Raw genomic sequence first — 18,199 nt, forward strand, 5'->3', positions numbered from 1 at the left:
TAAAAGTTTTTCAGTTAAGTGTTTTCAGCTTGTTTATTTTCATATAAAAATACGGCATGCAGTTGCATCAAACAATGGTATAAACATCATTCTATGTAAATTGTGATAATCGTAATTAACAATCGCAATTACAATTTCAAGGGAATAATCGACAATTATGATTTTTGTCATAATCGTGCAGCCCTAGACTACGTTATGAAGGCTTACTTCCTTTTGCAAATCAAGTCTACTCACCATCATTTTTTTTGGACCCACTTTATATTAAGTGGTCTTAACTATGTACTTACATTTAAATTAATAATTTGGTACAATGCACTTATTGTGTACATACATGTTTTTACATTGTACTTATATTTTAAAAATACCTGCATGTAATTACATTTGTAATTAATTTCTGTAATTACATTTATAATTACACAGTTGACCCATCCCTTACACCTTAACCCACCCTTAAACCCACCCATACCAACAAACCTGGTTGACCCATTCCTTACACCTTAACCCACCCTTAAACCTACCCTTACCAACAAACCTGTCCCTAACCTTATCCATAACCCACCTCAATAGCAGCAAAAGTGTTTTGCAATACAATATGAACACAATAAGTACATTGTACTTAATTTTTGATGTAAGTACATAGTAGTTAAGGCCACTTAATATAAAGTGGGGCCTTTTTTTTTTAACAGAATCATTGAAACAAACCTTCTGAAAGAACTGGTTTCTGGAAACAAATCTAACTTATCACTATTCCCAAATGACTAAGAGGCTATTAAAGAAGAACTGATTCTCTTCGATGGAATTGATTCCAATTTTAGTAACTGATTCTTAATTCCCAACACTTTGGAATCGAGGAACCATTTCAAATGTAAAAGGAATTAAATCAAGTTCAAGCAATTTCGAAGTGAAACTTTTTTTTACATCACATTGTTTTCAGTGTGGCACTAAACATTGTAGGATTACCACTTACTGCTTGTTTGTCAAAAAGCTTTCTTTAGGGTGTCCTGAAGCTGGAAGATGGGAACGTAAACGTTTTTCCAAAGGTCAAAACCATATTGGACCAAAACATCACCTTTTGACTATGGGAATGCAATGAACTTTGCAAAAGAGTTCAGATGTTCTGGTTTTCGGGCCTGCTGCTGTGATCTGTAACACATAAAGTCCTGTCATGCAGTGGATTGTGGTTAAACAAGTCTCTTTCATCTGCCGCTATGCAGATGTGATGCACTAAGTGAGCGCGTTTATGAGGAACAGTTGTTCTATTGCTTCACTGAGCTGTGCAATGATTGGATGAATAACTTAAAAGGATAGTTCACCCAAAATCAAGATTCTGTCATCATTAGGGGCTTTCGCACCGCGTAGTTCTAGGAACTTAGTTCTAGGGTAAATTACAGTTTTATACTGTAAAATTTACAGTTTTTGGCCGTAAATGTGTTTACAGTTTTTCTGTATTTTTTACAAAATTATTCTGGCAACCAAAGCTGCCAAAATTATTTTGTAAAAACTACAGAATTTTTTTGACAGTGTAGAGAACCAATTTCTCCCTCGGGCCGTTTTCCTGGTTGAATTCGCACCTGCAGCAGGAACTCTGAAGCAGCCGACAGCGATGTCTTTTTATAATGGAAATGGAGATGTAAACGCACAATTTACGCGATTGCAAGAGCAAAAAGTTGGGCTAAGAGACAAATTTTTTTTATGACAACTTGCAGTGTTACATATCATCGAAGCTGAGAAAAGAAGCACTGAAGTAGGAGCTAATTTAGTTCCTCCAAACAGAGTTCCTAGAACTAAAACCGTTCCTAGTTCCTGCGGTGCTAACATGCCGAAAAGTGGGCAGTTCCACAATTAGTTCAGGTACTATGAAAAGGTTCCGGCGGTGCGAAAGGCCCTATTTATTCACCCTAATGTCGTTTCAAACCTTTCTTTATTCATTGGAGCACAAAAGATGATATTCTGAAGAATGTTCAACTGTTTTTAGACATATAATGAAAATCAGTGGGATCCAAAACAACACTGAACCCTACTGACTTTAATTTTATGGAGTTCCCCCCCCCCCCAAATATCTTCTTTTGTGTTCCACAAAAGAAACAGTCATTCAGTTTTGGATCAACATGAGGGTGAGTAAATTATGACAATTTTCATTTTGGGTAAACTATCCCTTTAAGTGAGCACTTTGCTGATTTGTAACACGCTTTACCACGATGTCACTGAATGGACGTTATTGCTTTTAAAACCTCCTGGACAGTTTATACTTATGAATTCAGAAATCATAATTATAATAACTAACAATTTTAGCTGGAAAAAAAACGATTCAGACAATATAATTTTAATTAAATTAATTTTTGTTGTTGTTTTGTTTTTTTGCTTTTCCACTATTTATTTTTGTATTATTTTTAAACAAAACATATTGACTCTTTATAGGAAATGTCAAAAAGAAAAACAGACGAACAAACAAACTGCACTTGTCTAGCGATTTCATGGGGTGTTTAATTATGACCAATACCAATTTTCTTCCGCTGTGATTCTTTAATTAACGCCTCCAAGTCAAGGCTCAAAGAAAATCCCAAGTATCTCCAGTGGTAATAACAACATCGTGGTGACGTCCGTCATTCCGGCTTGTCTTGAAGGCAGCATGTGAGTGACAGTCCAGTCTCTATGGAAACAGGGCTAAAATCCCACAGCTGTAATCTTAAATGTCATCTTTGGTGAGCAATTGACAGGTATTAACAGCTAATCTTGTCCGACATCCTCTCCCCACACACACACACACACAGTGGGTTCTCCTGTTTTAATGACTGACCTGTCCAGCAGCTCAGTATAGAAATGTCCAAGACAGCACACAAAGCTGCGACCCCTGCGGTGCACAGAACTGAATGGTGACAGGGACATAACTCAGACTCTGTCATCTTTGGTGAGCAATTGACAGGTATTAACAGCTAATCCTGTCCGACATCCTCTCCCCACACACACACACACAGTGGGTTCTCCTGTTTTAATGACTGACCTGTCCAGCAGCTCAGTATAGAAATGTCCAAGACAGCACACAAAGCTGCGACCCCTGCGGTGCACAGAACTGAATGGTGACAGGGACATAACTCAGACTCTTCTACTATCACAGCAACAAAATACCAAACTATTTCTTTAACAAGGTCATAAACTCACAGCCAGAGTAATAAATCCAGCCACAACTAATGAAACAAGACATAACTCGCTCCTAGTTAACTGCGCTGTCCAGGCCTGCTGCTCCCTGCAGCTCAGACGAGAGACACAGGTGGCAGAGGTTCTGTAAAAGGTCTTGTAAACTTGGTTAAATAATTACAGGAAAGAGTCAAAAATTCAAGTGAATCCCTGCGTTTTGTACTTTCAGGGCTGCTTTTAATGGACATTTTCATGAGGCAACATTAAGAATTAATGATCTAAACGGGCACAGATAATAGAGAGAGAGGGATCGAGATGAGATGAGTAAAAGATAGAACATTATGTGGGAGTGAAGGACAGTGGATGAGAAAGGTGAGAGGCCACAGTGTAATTTAAGAAATTTTAATATAAGGGAAAAGACGAGAGAGACAGACAGAGAGGTATAAGTGAAGCATGTCCAGGTCATGTTTCACCCTAATAATAAAAAGAAAGAAGGACTATTAAGATTTACAAATTCTCACCACCATAATGCATTCAGATGTTTTATTCTAAGTTTTGTATAGAAGCATTATTCTGGTTAAACAACACAGAAAGTGATAAAACATACATATATATGTTATGTTAATATTAATTTCTGATAATATTAATAAAAATAAGTATATTTAAATAATAATAATTAAAATATTTAATAATATTAATATTGAAAATAAGCAGTTTATTTTCACAATACTATATTACTATTAACAATATACTATTTGTTTTTGGGGGAGGGGTTCTCACAAAACCTATTACAAAAATGTCCAGTCCATATTTAATTCACTCTAAAATCAAAATAATTGAATAAGACTTTTTGGATTGTGACATTATCTTAATTTTTTTAAAGAAAAATAACAAGAAGAAGAAGGCTTTTAAATATTATTTAAATTTGGAAGTATTTATACATGATGATTCATTCGTTGCACTTTTTTTTTTTACTGTCCTGAAAATGAAATTACAATGCAAAACATCTTAATGGTCTTGAACATAGAATTAATTAATTCATTTTTTACGAAAAATGCAATTTCTTATTTCTTTATTTCATTTTTTGGAAGGCAAGGCAAGACCTGGACATGTTCTTGACAGATTTCTCCAAGGTACAGAGAAGTGAAGCGAGAGCGCAAATGACTCCGAGGAACAATCTGAGTGAAACAAGAGTGAGATGGTAAAGGTTTTTCTAGGTCATGTTCATGTCAATATTGTTTGGAGGAGCTGGAGAGACGAGGATGAGAAGAAGGCAGAAAACAGATCTACTGTCGCACTTTTAAACAGCTTTTAAAGCGCAAGCACACCTGTCAATCAGACACCGACAACAGCAGAATCCGCACACACTACCCGTCTAACATCAATGCCGCGTTTATACACACATACCCTCACACTTTCAGACAAAACCCACACAGCGAACTCAAACTGCATATTCAGCAGTGTGAAATCTCTGTCCCCATGTTGGAGGTGAGTATATGATGCATGTTTGAAGAGGTGTGGAGAGGCATTAACAAAACGAGAACTCATTATTGCTCCGCGATTCCTCCTCCCTCATCCAAATCCCAGGGCGGCCCCACCACCAAAACCCTGTACCACAAAGAGCCCAGATAAAGACACATTATTGAGAATCGGCCTGCTGAAATAACACGCTCTGACATCTGAGTCAGCCCGCAGCCAGCAGCGTGGAGGTGGGGGCGCGGGGAACAGTTGAAGAGGAGGGAGATGGGAGAAGGAGAGAGAGAGAGAAACTCTATGAACTCTGCGCTGATGAGGTACCGCAGTAGACATCGCAGATCTGCCCACAGCTTGATGCGGACTAAAGTGCTATACATTAACGTCATGAAATATGCATATTTTAGACAGCAGCAGTCCTTATTCATTGCCAGCTGAGAGCAAACACGGTTCTGAAAGCGTATTTATAATTAATGAAAGCATCATCCTTATTGGCAAAAACCTTTTTTCAAGGTGCATATATTTCCACTTAATCTGGCTGATGTGTGGAAATTATTTTAAACATCATAAACCAGAGGAAAACCTGTAATCTCCTTGGAAAAAAAGCGGATAATTTATTCCGTTTTTTAGGCATTCCTCTCAATTTCACTAGTATAAAAAGTGTAATATGAGACATTTCAAAAACAAACCTTGAAACTTTTCCATATGCATGATAAAACAAACTGTGACAGTTTCCGTACTCTGCTGTCTTTAGAAAGATGTGTGTGTGTCTATATACTTATCAGATGTACATTAAGCACTTCAGCTCTGAATTAATTACAGTGCTTCCCCACAAATGTCTGCGATTAATTCAGCTTAAATCTGCTTTACATACGAACCGCATTCAAACTTTTCTTTGTAGATAATATCAGCTTTGAGTGCGTTTTCTATTTTTGGTCTTTATAAACTTTCAAATACACTATTGTTCAAAACTTTGTGGTCAGAAAGTTTTTTTAAACAAATTAATACCTTTATTCAGCAAGGCTGCATTAAATCAATCAAAAGTGACAGTAAAGAGTTTTACATTGCTTCTACTTTGAATAAATGCTGTTCTTTTGAACTTTCCACTCATCAAAGAATCCTGAAAAAAAAGTATGACGTTTTCCACAAAGCACACAACTGTTTTCAAAATTCATAAAATACAGAACATTTTCTTGAGCAGCAAATCAGCATATTAGAATGATTTCTGAAGGATCACATGACACTGAAGACTGGAGTAATGATGCTGACATGTTGTTGAATGCTTGAATCTGATTGGCTGACAAAGGTTTTAAGGTGTGCAATTATTTTTAGGGAAACGCACTAAAGTAGTTCCAGGCAGGTCTTGACCGTATTACATGTCCATATCAGTTCGCCAAACGATTTCAGATATTTCGAAGGTACTTACAATAGGCCTACAATAGCAAAAGAACCAAAACCCACAAAGACCCTGACCAAGCAAATAAATATAGCAAACAATAGGATAAAAATCCCAAATTATTTCCATGTTTTTGCCACAAAGTTAAGTTAATAAGCAAGGTAATATGCCACTGTTCTTGAAGCAGATGAACTTACATTTTAGCTATAAGTAGAGACGCTGTTACCGAACCCTGTTGAGAGGACTGGACTGTCTCTAATAACTTCATTATTAACTGCTTATGCCTCTATTGCTAAGTCTAAAATGACATATTGAAATTAGGACGTATTGGATGAGATGCATAAGAAATTAATCCTACTCACAAAAGCGTTTTAATGACAAAAACCTGACAAATGTCCTGAAATACAACATTTGAGCAATATTTGAGGTGTTGTTACCGTAGTATAAGCAGAATAATTGACTCTGGTCCGTTGAATTATTAGAAAATAACTTCACATTGTGGCCGCATCACCACCTTGGGTGTGCATTATTTTTCGAATAATTCAACGGCTCGTTGTCAATTATTCCTTACATATACACTCACATTTATGAGAAAAAGTCAAAATTCTGAAAAACAGTTGGAATTTAAAAAAATGTAAATTCACAATGTAAGATATGAAGTTTAATTACAAGAAATAATGTGTCAGTTAGGAGATATAATTCGGCAATCGTGTGACAAAATATCACACTGTGAGATGTAAATGACTGAAGAAATCAGATACATGATGACTCACCAACTAGTTGGCTACTTTTCTGACAGATTAGTCGAATAATAAAAATGGAGTGGTCATGCAGTATTTGCATAATGAATTGAAACTGGGATTCTTTCTTGCATTTAGCCATCTGAAACTGCAATACATGTGTTTTATTCATAGCATGTGCGTGCTGAATGTCGTAGTGCCAAAGCACCTCTGATGTGAAATTAAATTTATGCCTTGCGTTGCGAGCAAGGTTATTTTTTTTCTGGAAATGCAAATCTAGCTATTTTAGTGTCACGTTGTTTTATACTACAAATATTCTTAAAAAGAAACAATGGAGATATCTTCATTTGCATATATACTCCATCTTCCCATTCCCCGAGATTGCATCGAGGCACTGATCTCAAAGCTTGTGTTTTTCAGCACTAGCTCTGGTTCACCTGAGGTGTTTCCCTGTATTTTGGCACAATGCAGTCTTCACTCCATTTTAACAAGATGCCAAATCCCTGCTGGTCAAAAATGGCCCACAGCATGATGCTACACAATCATACTTCACTGCAGGTATGGTGTTTAAGGTGTGAGCAGCGTGAGCTCTGCACCTTTGAATTCTGTTCAAAAGCGCTACCTTGGTCTCATCTGACCACAATATCTTTCCTAGGTCTGCATTACAATTTTTTTTCTCTCCCAACATGGTTCTTTCTGAGTAATGGCTTCTTTTGTACCACCACCCCATATAGGCCAGAGCTCTTGATATGATTGAGTTTATATTTTATTTTTGGTTATTGAACTCTGTGGCTTCTTTAAAGCAACTGTTGGCCTTTCGCAACTCTCCTTCTTCAGAGTTTTGAAGAACAAGCTTTCTACTCAATGTCTGGTTGGTGTGATATAGCTTGTACTTCTTGATAACGGAATGAACAATGGCTACTAGGATATCCATAGACCAAGACATTGTTTTATATAATTTGTAATTCAGTCAAGATGAGACTTTATTTAAAATAGCAACTTGTGCACTATATGGCAAGTCTTCTAAAACCTTCCATGACTTCAGACTTGGAATATAGTGCATAAATTGTATCTACTACATTTATGGAGATTTTTAGAGCACGGGCTACTCTCAGTCATTGTCCATCTCATTTTCTGGTCAATAAAGAGGAAATTCAAATGGATTGGATCCATGAATACAAATACAAAGGCGCTGTATGTCGGAGGAGGGCTGTCTCTTTCTCTGTCTCGTTTCCTCTGAGCTAATTATCTTAATAGGTTGACTAATAGCACCTCTCAGAAGTGTGTCAATGGTCTGGGAGGGATGGAATGGATGAGATGTGGAAATAGAACCTGACAACACACACAGGGCCCTGTGAATCTCAGTCTAAACCAAACGCAAGAGAGCCTACATCAAGGAGCTGTCCTGATAAGGTCAAAAGTCATTAAATCTCACCTTGTGTTTAGACCACAACAATATGCCCGAAAGAATAACATGTATTGGAAACATCTTGTTTTCAGACAATGTACTGCAGTCTGGAAATGATGCTCCTCGAGTGTTGTTCCAGTCATTATTTTTAAGTATGAGGTGGGAAAATTCAGAGTTTCAAGCTGTGTGGAACGTAGCATAAGTATAAACAAGTTAAAAACATCTGCCAGTGCAGTGCATTTTCTATGAAAACACATCTTAATAACTTATGCAGTGTTGCTTCAGAAGTAAATTTGTCTTGTTTTCATTTATTTTTTAAATTGCTCGATATTTTTACTAAAAAAACAAGCCCAAAAAAAAGACTAATTAATATTTCACTAAGAAGACTTTCTTTGCACTGTATGTGAATAGTTGGTTTCATACAGTACAGACAGTGCATGGGATTGACAACTGCATTTACAAAACAGGCATGACTTTAAATACTAAAATTATCTGTTCACACAAAATTTTACAAAAGCGGATCAAATACTCTCTGTAAGAACAAATACCCAAAATCAGGCTTTCTTGTTCCCTTTTCTCATGATAGCTGTAAATATCACCTGTAACCACAGTGACTGAAGTAAATATCAAAGATGGTGTCTTTTATACCATCTTATTTATTTATTTATTAACTGTGTTTTTCAAAAATGTAAGAGACAGAAGCTGGTTGTCACTCATTTTAACAGTGAAGGTACCGTTAAAAGTTTGGGGTCAGTAAGTTTTATTTTTGAGAGAAATCGATACTTTTATTTGGCAAGGATACATTAAATTGATCAAAAGTGAAATTAAAGAGGTTTCTAATGTTCTATTTAAAAAATGCTTTCTATTTATCAAAGAATCCTGTAAAAAATGTATCATGGTTTCCACAAAAATATTAAGCAGCACCACTGTTTTCAACATTAATAATAATAATAATACTATAAGTAATGGTTCTCGAAAAGCAAATCAGATTTCTAAAGGATCATGTGACACTGAAAGCTGGAGTAATTGCTGCTGAAAAATCTGCTTATTTACAGGAATAAATTACATTTAAAAATGCATTTAAATAGAGAAAATGTAATTTAATGAATGCAGCCTTGGTGAAGATTTTCAAAAACACACACACACAAAAAAAATCTTACCAACCCCAAACTTCTGAACGGTAACTTTGTTTAAAATAAGACTAACAACTGTATAACAGTGAGTGTAGCCAGTGTGTGTGTTTATATTCAATATTATTTCCATTTCTACTCCTCAGAGCCTTCACCTACATAACCATCCGATTTCTCCATTCGCTTTCTCTCACTCCATTCTCTCCATCCGCCCCTCAATCCCTTCATCTTCTCTCTCCCAGTCTCTAGTGAACAGCTGGTGAGGAGAATTCCCACAATCCCTCACACCGTAATCTCCCTCCCTTTGCTCACAAGTCCATCTATCAAAAGAGCCTTTATTCACCCCTGCTTCTGCTGCTGTGTGTGTGTGCTGGGTTATGTCTGATGCCACTGTGTGCATTATAGCGGTGTAGAAAGTTTCGTAAAATAAAATAAAATTAAATGAAATAAACACCAGCCACAGTGTCCATAGGGTTTTTATGAAGATCATATGTTTGTAAGACTCACTTTGAATGGTTCAACATTTACACAAGGTCAGGTGTGGGTTTGTTTGTGTGTTTTCATGTATATGTGTGTGTTTTTGTGTACTTAATTACTTTAAGCACAGCTGCAGATGCCAGAAGGTTAATGAATCACTGTGTTAAACCGTCTATATCCCATTAACCTGAGACCTACAGCGTGATCTTTATCAGGAGAATATTGGCAGACACACACACACACACACACACACAGAAAGAGAGAGAGAGAGAGAGAGAGATCGCTCAGATCAAGCCGACACATGCAGAAATTGAAATAGAGCTGGAAATTCAAACGGACACATTCACAGGGATAAACACAGACTCTACGCTGTGACACACACACATGGTACACACCAACCGTAGTGTGGCACGGGGCTCTGATTGCTGACCTAGTTTGGGAGGGACCTGTCACTACACATAGCCATCAGATGGCAAACTCACTGGCTCAGCATGGCAGACACACACAAACACTCAACCACAAACACTGAACTTTGGAACTCAGAGAGCAGCGGCATCTGTGTGAAATTAAATAGTACGGTTTTCATTTTGACATGGCTTCAAACTGTGCAGCAAGGTATGCTAAATGTTGCTGCTAAAATATGTAAATGTAATGGCATGCGTTAAAGTGTGCGGAAAACCTCTCACATTTCTTCATTGCAAGTAATATGGGGCACCAAATGTTGTGGGTTGCTAACTGGCATCCCAGTATTAACAACAAAAAACGGACCAATTTAAGCAACAAAAAGTATTTCTTTCAACTGTTTTGAACAGTACAAAAATTTATGAATAATTTTATATTAAAAGTTTTACTAATTACTGGTTACACTTTATTTTAAGGTGTCCTTGTTACAGTGTAATTATAGATTTAAGTACTGAGTAATATTAATTAAGCATATGATCACTATATGGTTAGGGTTCGGCTTAGGGCTATTTGCATGTAATTATGCATAATTTATTGTTCTTATAATAGTAAGTACATGTAACGTGCAACAAAGACACCTTAAAATAAAGTGTTACCTTATTACTTAATACATTTATCAGCAAATAAATATTATAAAAAAATTTAAATATTCAAATACATTCAAGTGGTGAAATGATAAAAAATTTTCTCTTAAACCAAAATATTATATTAACATCTAAAATTCAAGTACAAATCTTAAAAAACAACAACAACATAAATCAAATTGCAAATTTTATAACTGAATCTTAAATCAAAATCTTGTGTTAAATCTAAATGTACATTTAATTTTAACTCTTAAGATTCAAATTAAAGTCTTAAATCTTAAATGGAAGTACAAATCTAGCATAAATCTAAATCTTAAAAATGAATCTAAATGCAAATTTTAAATCTGAATCCTAAACCAAAAATCTTAAGTGATAAATCTAAATGTAATCTGAATCTTACATTTACAAATCTGTATTCAAATGGTAAATTTGAGTCTTAAATTAAAATATAATAATTTAAATCTTAAATCTAAAAAGAAAATCTGAATTAAAATGTTAAATTAGAATCTTAATTCAAAATATTAAGTGTTAAAGATAAATGTAATCTAAATCTTAAATCTTAAATACAAGTACAAATATAAAAAATCTATATAATCATTTAAATAGGAGTAAAATCTTAATTAAAATGTTTAATCTAAATTTTAGTTTTAAGTGTTAAAATCTAAATGTAAAATGTTACATCTGAATCTTAAATCTATGTATAAATTCATGTCTTAAATATAAATCTAAATGATGTTGCTCTCATTTTGCTGCATCATGCCACACATTTGCAGTATCACACTGTGACATCAAGGTGGTGGTGGGGGGAATCCAGTGTGACAAACACACACACACACACGCATGCAAACTCTGATGCGCCAAAGTCGAAATATCAACGAGTAGCTGTAGAACAGGCAAACAAAGCCGTACATGTACAGTAAGTCCACGGTAATACACTTTTAATTTTACCATTAACTCAGACAGTGATGCAACGAGGCAAGCGCTCACACTACTAATGTGAATTATTGACTATGTGAGAATGTGCTTTGGAGAATATGATGGTAAAGGGGAGGTTTTGGAGAGGGATTCTAATGCAGTGGGTTTTTTAAACGCTTTTTAGGGTAAAGTGCTCCCCTGGGAACTCAGTTAGCGCCCAGTGATCAAAGTTTTGACAAAAGAGCTCGGAGCGTTTGATACACTCTGATACACACTCAGTGGGGAGAGGATCTCAGCTTCAAACAGTGCAGATCACAGGGGGAAACAAGCACCAGCTAAAAGCATCACTCGCAGCCTCACACAACAGGACGAAACCACAAAAACCTACACTAATAAGCGGTGCTTTTATCCTATATTAAAACACAAACGGTTTACATCCGTGATTTATGACAGCGCAGACACCATACGTGGATATTTGGGAAGGGAAACGCACAGTGTGTACACTGTTGACCCATCCCTTACACCTAAACCCACCCTTAAACCTACCTCCAAACCTGTCTCTAACCTTACCCCTATCCCACCTCAATAGCAGCAAAATTGTTTTGCAATACAATATGAACACAATAAGTACACTGTATTTATTTTTTGATGTACGTACATAGTAGTTAAGGCCACTTGATATAAAGATATAATATCTTTTACAAAAAGTTTGGGAAAGGTTGTGTGCTATAAAAATCCTACAAAACTACAAGATAAAATTATTGCATGTGATATTTGTTCCCATGACCAATTAATTCATGGCCACTTTTTATTTATTTGTTCCCTCATTTCAGTGATTTTGTGGCCACATTTACCATTCCTTTCCCTTGTTTTTGTTAATTTATGAGTACTTTGTTGTAATTTGTTCTCTCATTTAAATTTAGTTAAAACATGGTATCGATTGTACTAAAATGAGGGAACAAATTAGTACAACATGGCCATGATTTTACTTAAAATGAAGGAAACAAATTAAGCTGTGGGAATATCTTTTTTTTTTTTTTTTGGTGAAAAATTGATTTGTGGGTTGGATGAGTGGATAAATTATTCGTAGCATTTAACGAGTGCACAAGATAACACAACATGTGGGATGAATTTGGCTTGTGGGCTGATAGTTTAAGAACAGTTATAATAGAGCACAAAAAAAACCAAGAAAGTGAAAATTAAGATTATGAAACATGACCGGGCTTGAACCTGTCTTATCAACTTAAGCACCAAGGAACATTATGCCTCGAACACGTGCTGCTAACTTCTGCATAGCTAGATGGAGAGGACCCAAAATACGGAAATGATTCCCAGAGATAAATGCTGTTGTCCAAAACTGTACTATATTGCGATATTGGTTAACTTAACACACACTTACCTATGATGTAATAGTCTCGTAAGTTCTTGAATTCGTGACCCCACAGGTTGGGCGAGTACTCCTGGAACTTGATGGTAAACCTCATATCGCTGTTGGGTTTGTCACAGGTGAGCAACAGGTTCGGGGCGCCCATCACCTCACACCTGTCGGCCTGCTCTCGTGAGGACACCAGGTACAGTTTATAATACTCATACTCAGGAGGAGAGTTCGACCCTGATGGACTCGTGGCAGGACAAACGAGGTCCAAACGATCCCCTATTTGAGGGTAGAGTATGTAGCCCCTCTCATCTCCAAACCTGTAGAATTAGAGAAAGAGAGATGAAGTTTGAGTGACACACAAATGAGAAATGATCGTTTCCATGGAAACTGAGATTGACAGTTTGATATTTGCTTGCGTGATCGTGCATATGAAACCGCAAGGCCTGTCTGAAGCTGAAACTGCCCTTTTGTTCATACATTTTTTACTCAAAATGTAAACATACATGCCCTTTGGTTCAGGAGAGTGTGTGAGAGGGCATATGTGTGGTTTTGCTTGCCAATGTGATGAAAATGAGCATATGTGGGGATAATGTTTTGCCTACAATAGTAAAACCCGAAATCGCTTAGATTGTGGGGACGAGTCAATGGCAAACCTGTATGACTTTCCTCTGTGAAAAACAAAAGAAGATATTTCGAAGAATCGTACTGGTCTGATGTTATCTATTTTGTTATTTTAATTCATGTTGTTCTGCATTGCACGTTGGTTCTGGAAGAGCGTTGTCTCGTTTCACTGTACTGTATATGGTTGAAATGATAATAAAAGCCTACTTGACTTGAATTGTGATGAATGGAGACTATCAAGCTGCAAAAAGGACACAAAAAGTATCATAAAACTAATTCATACAACTTGTGCACTCAAGTTTCACTCAATTCAAAGTCTTCTGAGGTCATACAACTGCTTTATGTGAGAAACTGAATGAAATTTCAAAGTCATTATTCATCCCTTCAGCAAGATGTTAACTGCTGTGTCCGGATCATTGAGTCAATGAACTTGAGAACTCGATCATTTTCATACCTGAATGAATCATTCAGAACCAGGGGCTGAATTCAGGAAAATCTTCTTAAAGACGTTAAGAAATGGCAATAAATTTGTAAGAATGTTCCAACAGTAAGAGCAATTTTTGACAAATTCTTATGAAGTTCTTAAATATGGTGGTTTTTGCCAAAGACCTGCTGATCAACTCAATGAAAATAACCTCAAAGTCTGTCTTTTTGTAATGTGTGCAGATAATAATCATTTGCAAACAATAGTCTGAAAAGTAGAGCAGAGGAAAGAAAAAACACATTCCGTGTGAATGGCCCCTCAAAAAATGTTATATACAAAACATTCATAATTTTATTCTTAAGTTAGGAAATAGAATAAAAATGAGCTGTTAAGAAGAATTTTACTCTTAAGAATATTTTGGGAATGCGGCCTCTGGTTGGTTAACATGAATCAACAGATTCATTTGAAATGAACTCAAAAAAAACTACACTATTACTTTCATGAACCTACTTAAGTAATGGAGAATTTTTATGGTACATTTTTGCTATTGTGGAGCTTGGCAACCTCAGTCTTCATAATTTTTTTTTTTTATACTTTAGTGTCCCGCAGAATAATGTCTGTTATATGGATCTGAAACAAAATGTTAATTTTTGGATGGAATATTCCTTTGATAAATACTAAATAATGTCTTAATGAGAAACTAAAAATGCAGTAAGATTTCTGTGAGGGTTCAAAAATAAAATAAATAAATAAAACTTTGTAAAAAACCAAGTAATCAATAGAAAACGAAGACCTTGATAGAAAACCAAAAAGTGTGTGACGAGAGCATATCCAAATATATGAACGCTATCATAAAAACGTAACTGAGCATAACAAACAATTATTCAGTATTTTAATAGTACTTTCTCAGTCAAACCAAGACCAATGCTGAAACACAGCACTTAAAAGCTCCTATACCTTCATCCTCTTGAGGAAAGAAAGCTCTGGCATTTAGCAGACTGACATTTTAGCTCTATTCAGAGACAGAGTCTTGTTCTGAAGTTGAAAATTTACCTCACAAATAACACCTCTGCAGATAGAAGGTATTTTGCAGACCCCTCTCTCCTCACGCTAAGTGTACAAAGCTTGACATTTCCATCAGGCTGAGACATCCATGCAAAACTCCAATTAACCACACCACAGTTTGTAAGACACCTTTGCACACACAGACAGATAGATCCAAAAAGGCTTCCTAGTCAGGAAAAAAAAAAAAGAAATCATGTGAGAGCAAAAGCACCTGATCTGTGGATCAACACATATCCATTAACACACTGAGATTAGGCCTCAATCAGCCATCCGTCACAGACGCAACAAAAGTCAATGTGATCTCTGCCTTTTCATTAGCTACTAACATATGGGATCCGACTGAGGGTAAATATCGTAATCTGTTAATCAGACGCTTTAATTTATCAAAACAAAAACTCACTCATCACTGTTTGGTGAAAAACACACACTAGGTCTTCGGTGTTTACATTGTGCTGCGCATCGAACCAAGCAATTTACCAGAGGCTGTGAATTATGATGACCACACACACACTCTCTGACCATATAAGATGAACTGCGTTCATCAGACTGTCTGTATGTTTAGTTATTTCTACAGACTTGTTTAATCCTTTTGTCTCTGATATATTTACCTAACTGTGTCTGATCGAAGACACAGGAGGGCAATCTGGCATTCTTTCCTGGTTAAACCGGATTGTGATTGGTTAGTGAACTCACGCCACACCGTTTAGATAAAGGTTAGAGGTGGTCGACCTGATTACATGCTGAGGCGTTGCGGGTTTCTGTGCTGGTTTGATGCTTCTCATTGGCGGGTTTGAATCCCAGGGCTCCTTTACACTTGCACTGCAGAGATGGAGTGACTTTGGGCCGCCCTTGAGTTTCTAAGGCCGTCGGAAGCTTTGAATCCAGACTCTGTTGTTCCCTTTCGCTCATCAACAAACCTCCACTTCACTCGCACCAACCCAATATCTTCCCATGAGCCCACGCTGGGCTTTCCAAAGTTTGTTTTCAGCAAGATAATGCAACTAAAAAAGGAGATGAAAATCATAATTTCAAATTCATGCATTCTCTTTCTAAGTGTATTATGTTGTTTGACAAACGCAGACGAGGACTTTGTCTGTGCAGAATGATAGAATTTAGAGATGCAAAGACAAAAAAGGACTGTAACCGATAAATGGCTGATAATAAAGTTTTACACTATTATGTTTAAATTAAAAAGAAGGAAATCTTAAAATGCTTTAAGCGAATTTAAGCATCACAAAATTGTGAGAGTTGAGAGTTAATTTTGAGAGTTGCTAAAGATTACTTAATTAATGATTAAATTATTAGTTTAAATTTAAATGTAACTTTAAATGAGTGTAAGATGATGACAACAGCAGTATAAATGTGAAAAAAGGGAAATGAGCCAGAACAATTAAATATCGACTGAAAATGAATAAATTAAACATTTCTACAACTGACATAGTAACAATATATTGTGCATCCCTAATAAAAGTTATATACACCGCAAAATGTATTATTTGTGTATTATTTTATACCACTTTAATAGAACACATCATGAAAAAGAATTTTCCTTGCTGTTTCAAAAATAAATACATTCAAAAGTTCGATGAACTATATAGACGTATAAGCTGCAAAATGGATCAATCTGAAACTGACACTGTATTAAGGTTGACAACCATGAGCACATAACCACTCACAAGTACAAATAAACAAGGGCTGTCAATTTAACAAGTCAGTGTGATTTAATAAAATATGAATCATATCCATAAGAAATTCAAGCTTGAAGGAGCCGTTCACACAGGACGGGTTCCTGCATTCAAATTTAGGGATCTCTAGACGCATTTTTCAAAGCTGATGTACTTTTTACTTGACACGCCATCTAAAAAAAGCTCATGCTGCCTCAAATCGCCAACTCTCATTGTAAATGAATGATTTCTGTCTGCTGCAAACAGAGATAGTGTAGAAAATGGTCGTGAAATACTAAATTATGACTTTCTGGTGCACTACATGTAGTCAAAAGTGTAGAAAATGGCCCCTTCAATTTCACAACAGAGGGTGCATTTCATCTTACTTGTGTTTTCTTTAAGCTCAAGCAAATGGATACGTTAACCTCAAATCCTGCCACCCTGCAGATCCCAACTGTTTTCCTTCAGTCCAAACGGAAGACATTTCTATCAGAGAGCTGTCAGACCCCTGCTGAGACATACGAAGCACGGCGGCCGTTACCAAGACCACCCCAGAATAACAAAGGACAAAAATCAAATCTCAGCATAATACAATTTACTGATGGAAGCAAACGTAACATGCTGCATCTGTTTCTGACTACACTACACTGATTTTTCAAAGGCTTTTGAACATGTCAAAATTGCTCTGTGATGTGATCACCAGTTGACGAGCTGAATGCATTTGTCTTCCCTCCGCAGGAAAAAACAGCTTTGCTTGTTGAAAGAACTGACAGTCTTTGTCTGTTAGTGGTTCCAGTGAAAACGCAAATATTTTGTGTTCTTTGCAGTGGTTATCAGGCCTGACAATGCTAAATTTCCTCTCGGTTTGGTGTTGGTGGATTATGCAAACATATTTATTCATGGAAAAGGTGATTTTTGGTTTAAATTCGAGTCGAATCAGACCTCCTTTTGCACTGAAGTAAACACACAATCAAAGTGAAAAATGCCTACATATGTATTGCGGATGCTCTTTCCTTGAGCTCCATGAACTCTGATTTTAATACACCGCCATCTGAAACTGATCTTTTTATGTTTGAAATATGCGGCATGAAATGCCGATGTTTATCTTCATTTACGTTGAAATTTAAGACAGGCAGAAAAGGCATTCTTACATGAGAAAAAAAAAAACAGCTCCGCAACCTAGACATAAACTCTCACAAATCAGTGATTAAGCACTTTAAATGTAAATGTCACAGAGCAGGATCAGAATTCACAAGGCTCATATTCATTATCGATTCACCACTGCAGAATCACGGGCATTAAAGTTTCCTCATGCCACACTAAAGCA

At 36.3% G+C, this 18,199-nt stretch overlaps 1 protein-coding gene across 2 annotated transcripts in view; it reads right to left on the bottom strand.

Moving 5' to 3' along the window:
- The window catches only part of LOC107720690 (ephrin-B3-like), a 41,934-nt gene that overhangs the window by 14,726 nt on the left and 9,009 nt on the right, over positions 1–18,199 (bottom strand). For both annotated transcript variants that reach the window (XM_016528486.1, XM_016528485.1), the window contains exon 3: positions 13,120–13,415. In XM_016528486.1, coding sequence (XP_016383972.1) covers positions 13,120–13,415 — 296 coding nt within the window. The remainder of the gene's footprint in view (positions 1–13,119; positions 13,416–18,199) is intronic.

This window comes from Sinocyclocheilus rhinocerous, unplaced genomic scaffold, assembly GCF_001515625.1.
Source record: "Sinocyclocheilus rhinocerous isolate Xijiao unplaced genomic scaffold, SAMN03320098_v1.1 scaffold603, whole genome shotgun sequence".
In the NCBI taxonomy this organism is placed as follows: domain Eukaryota; kingdom Metazoa; phylum Chordata; class Actinopteri; order Cypriniformes; family Cyprinidae; genus Sinocyclocheilus; species Sinocyclocheilus rhinocerous.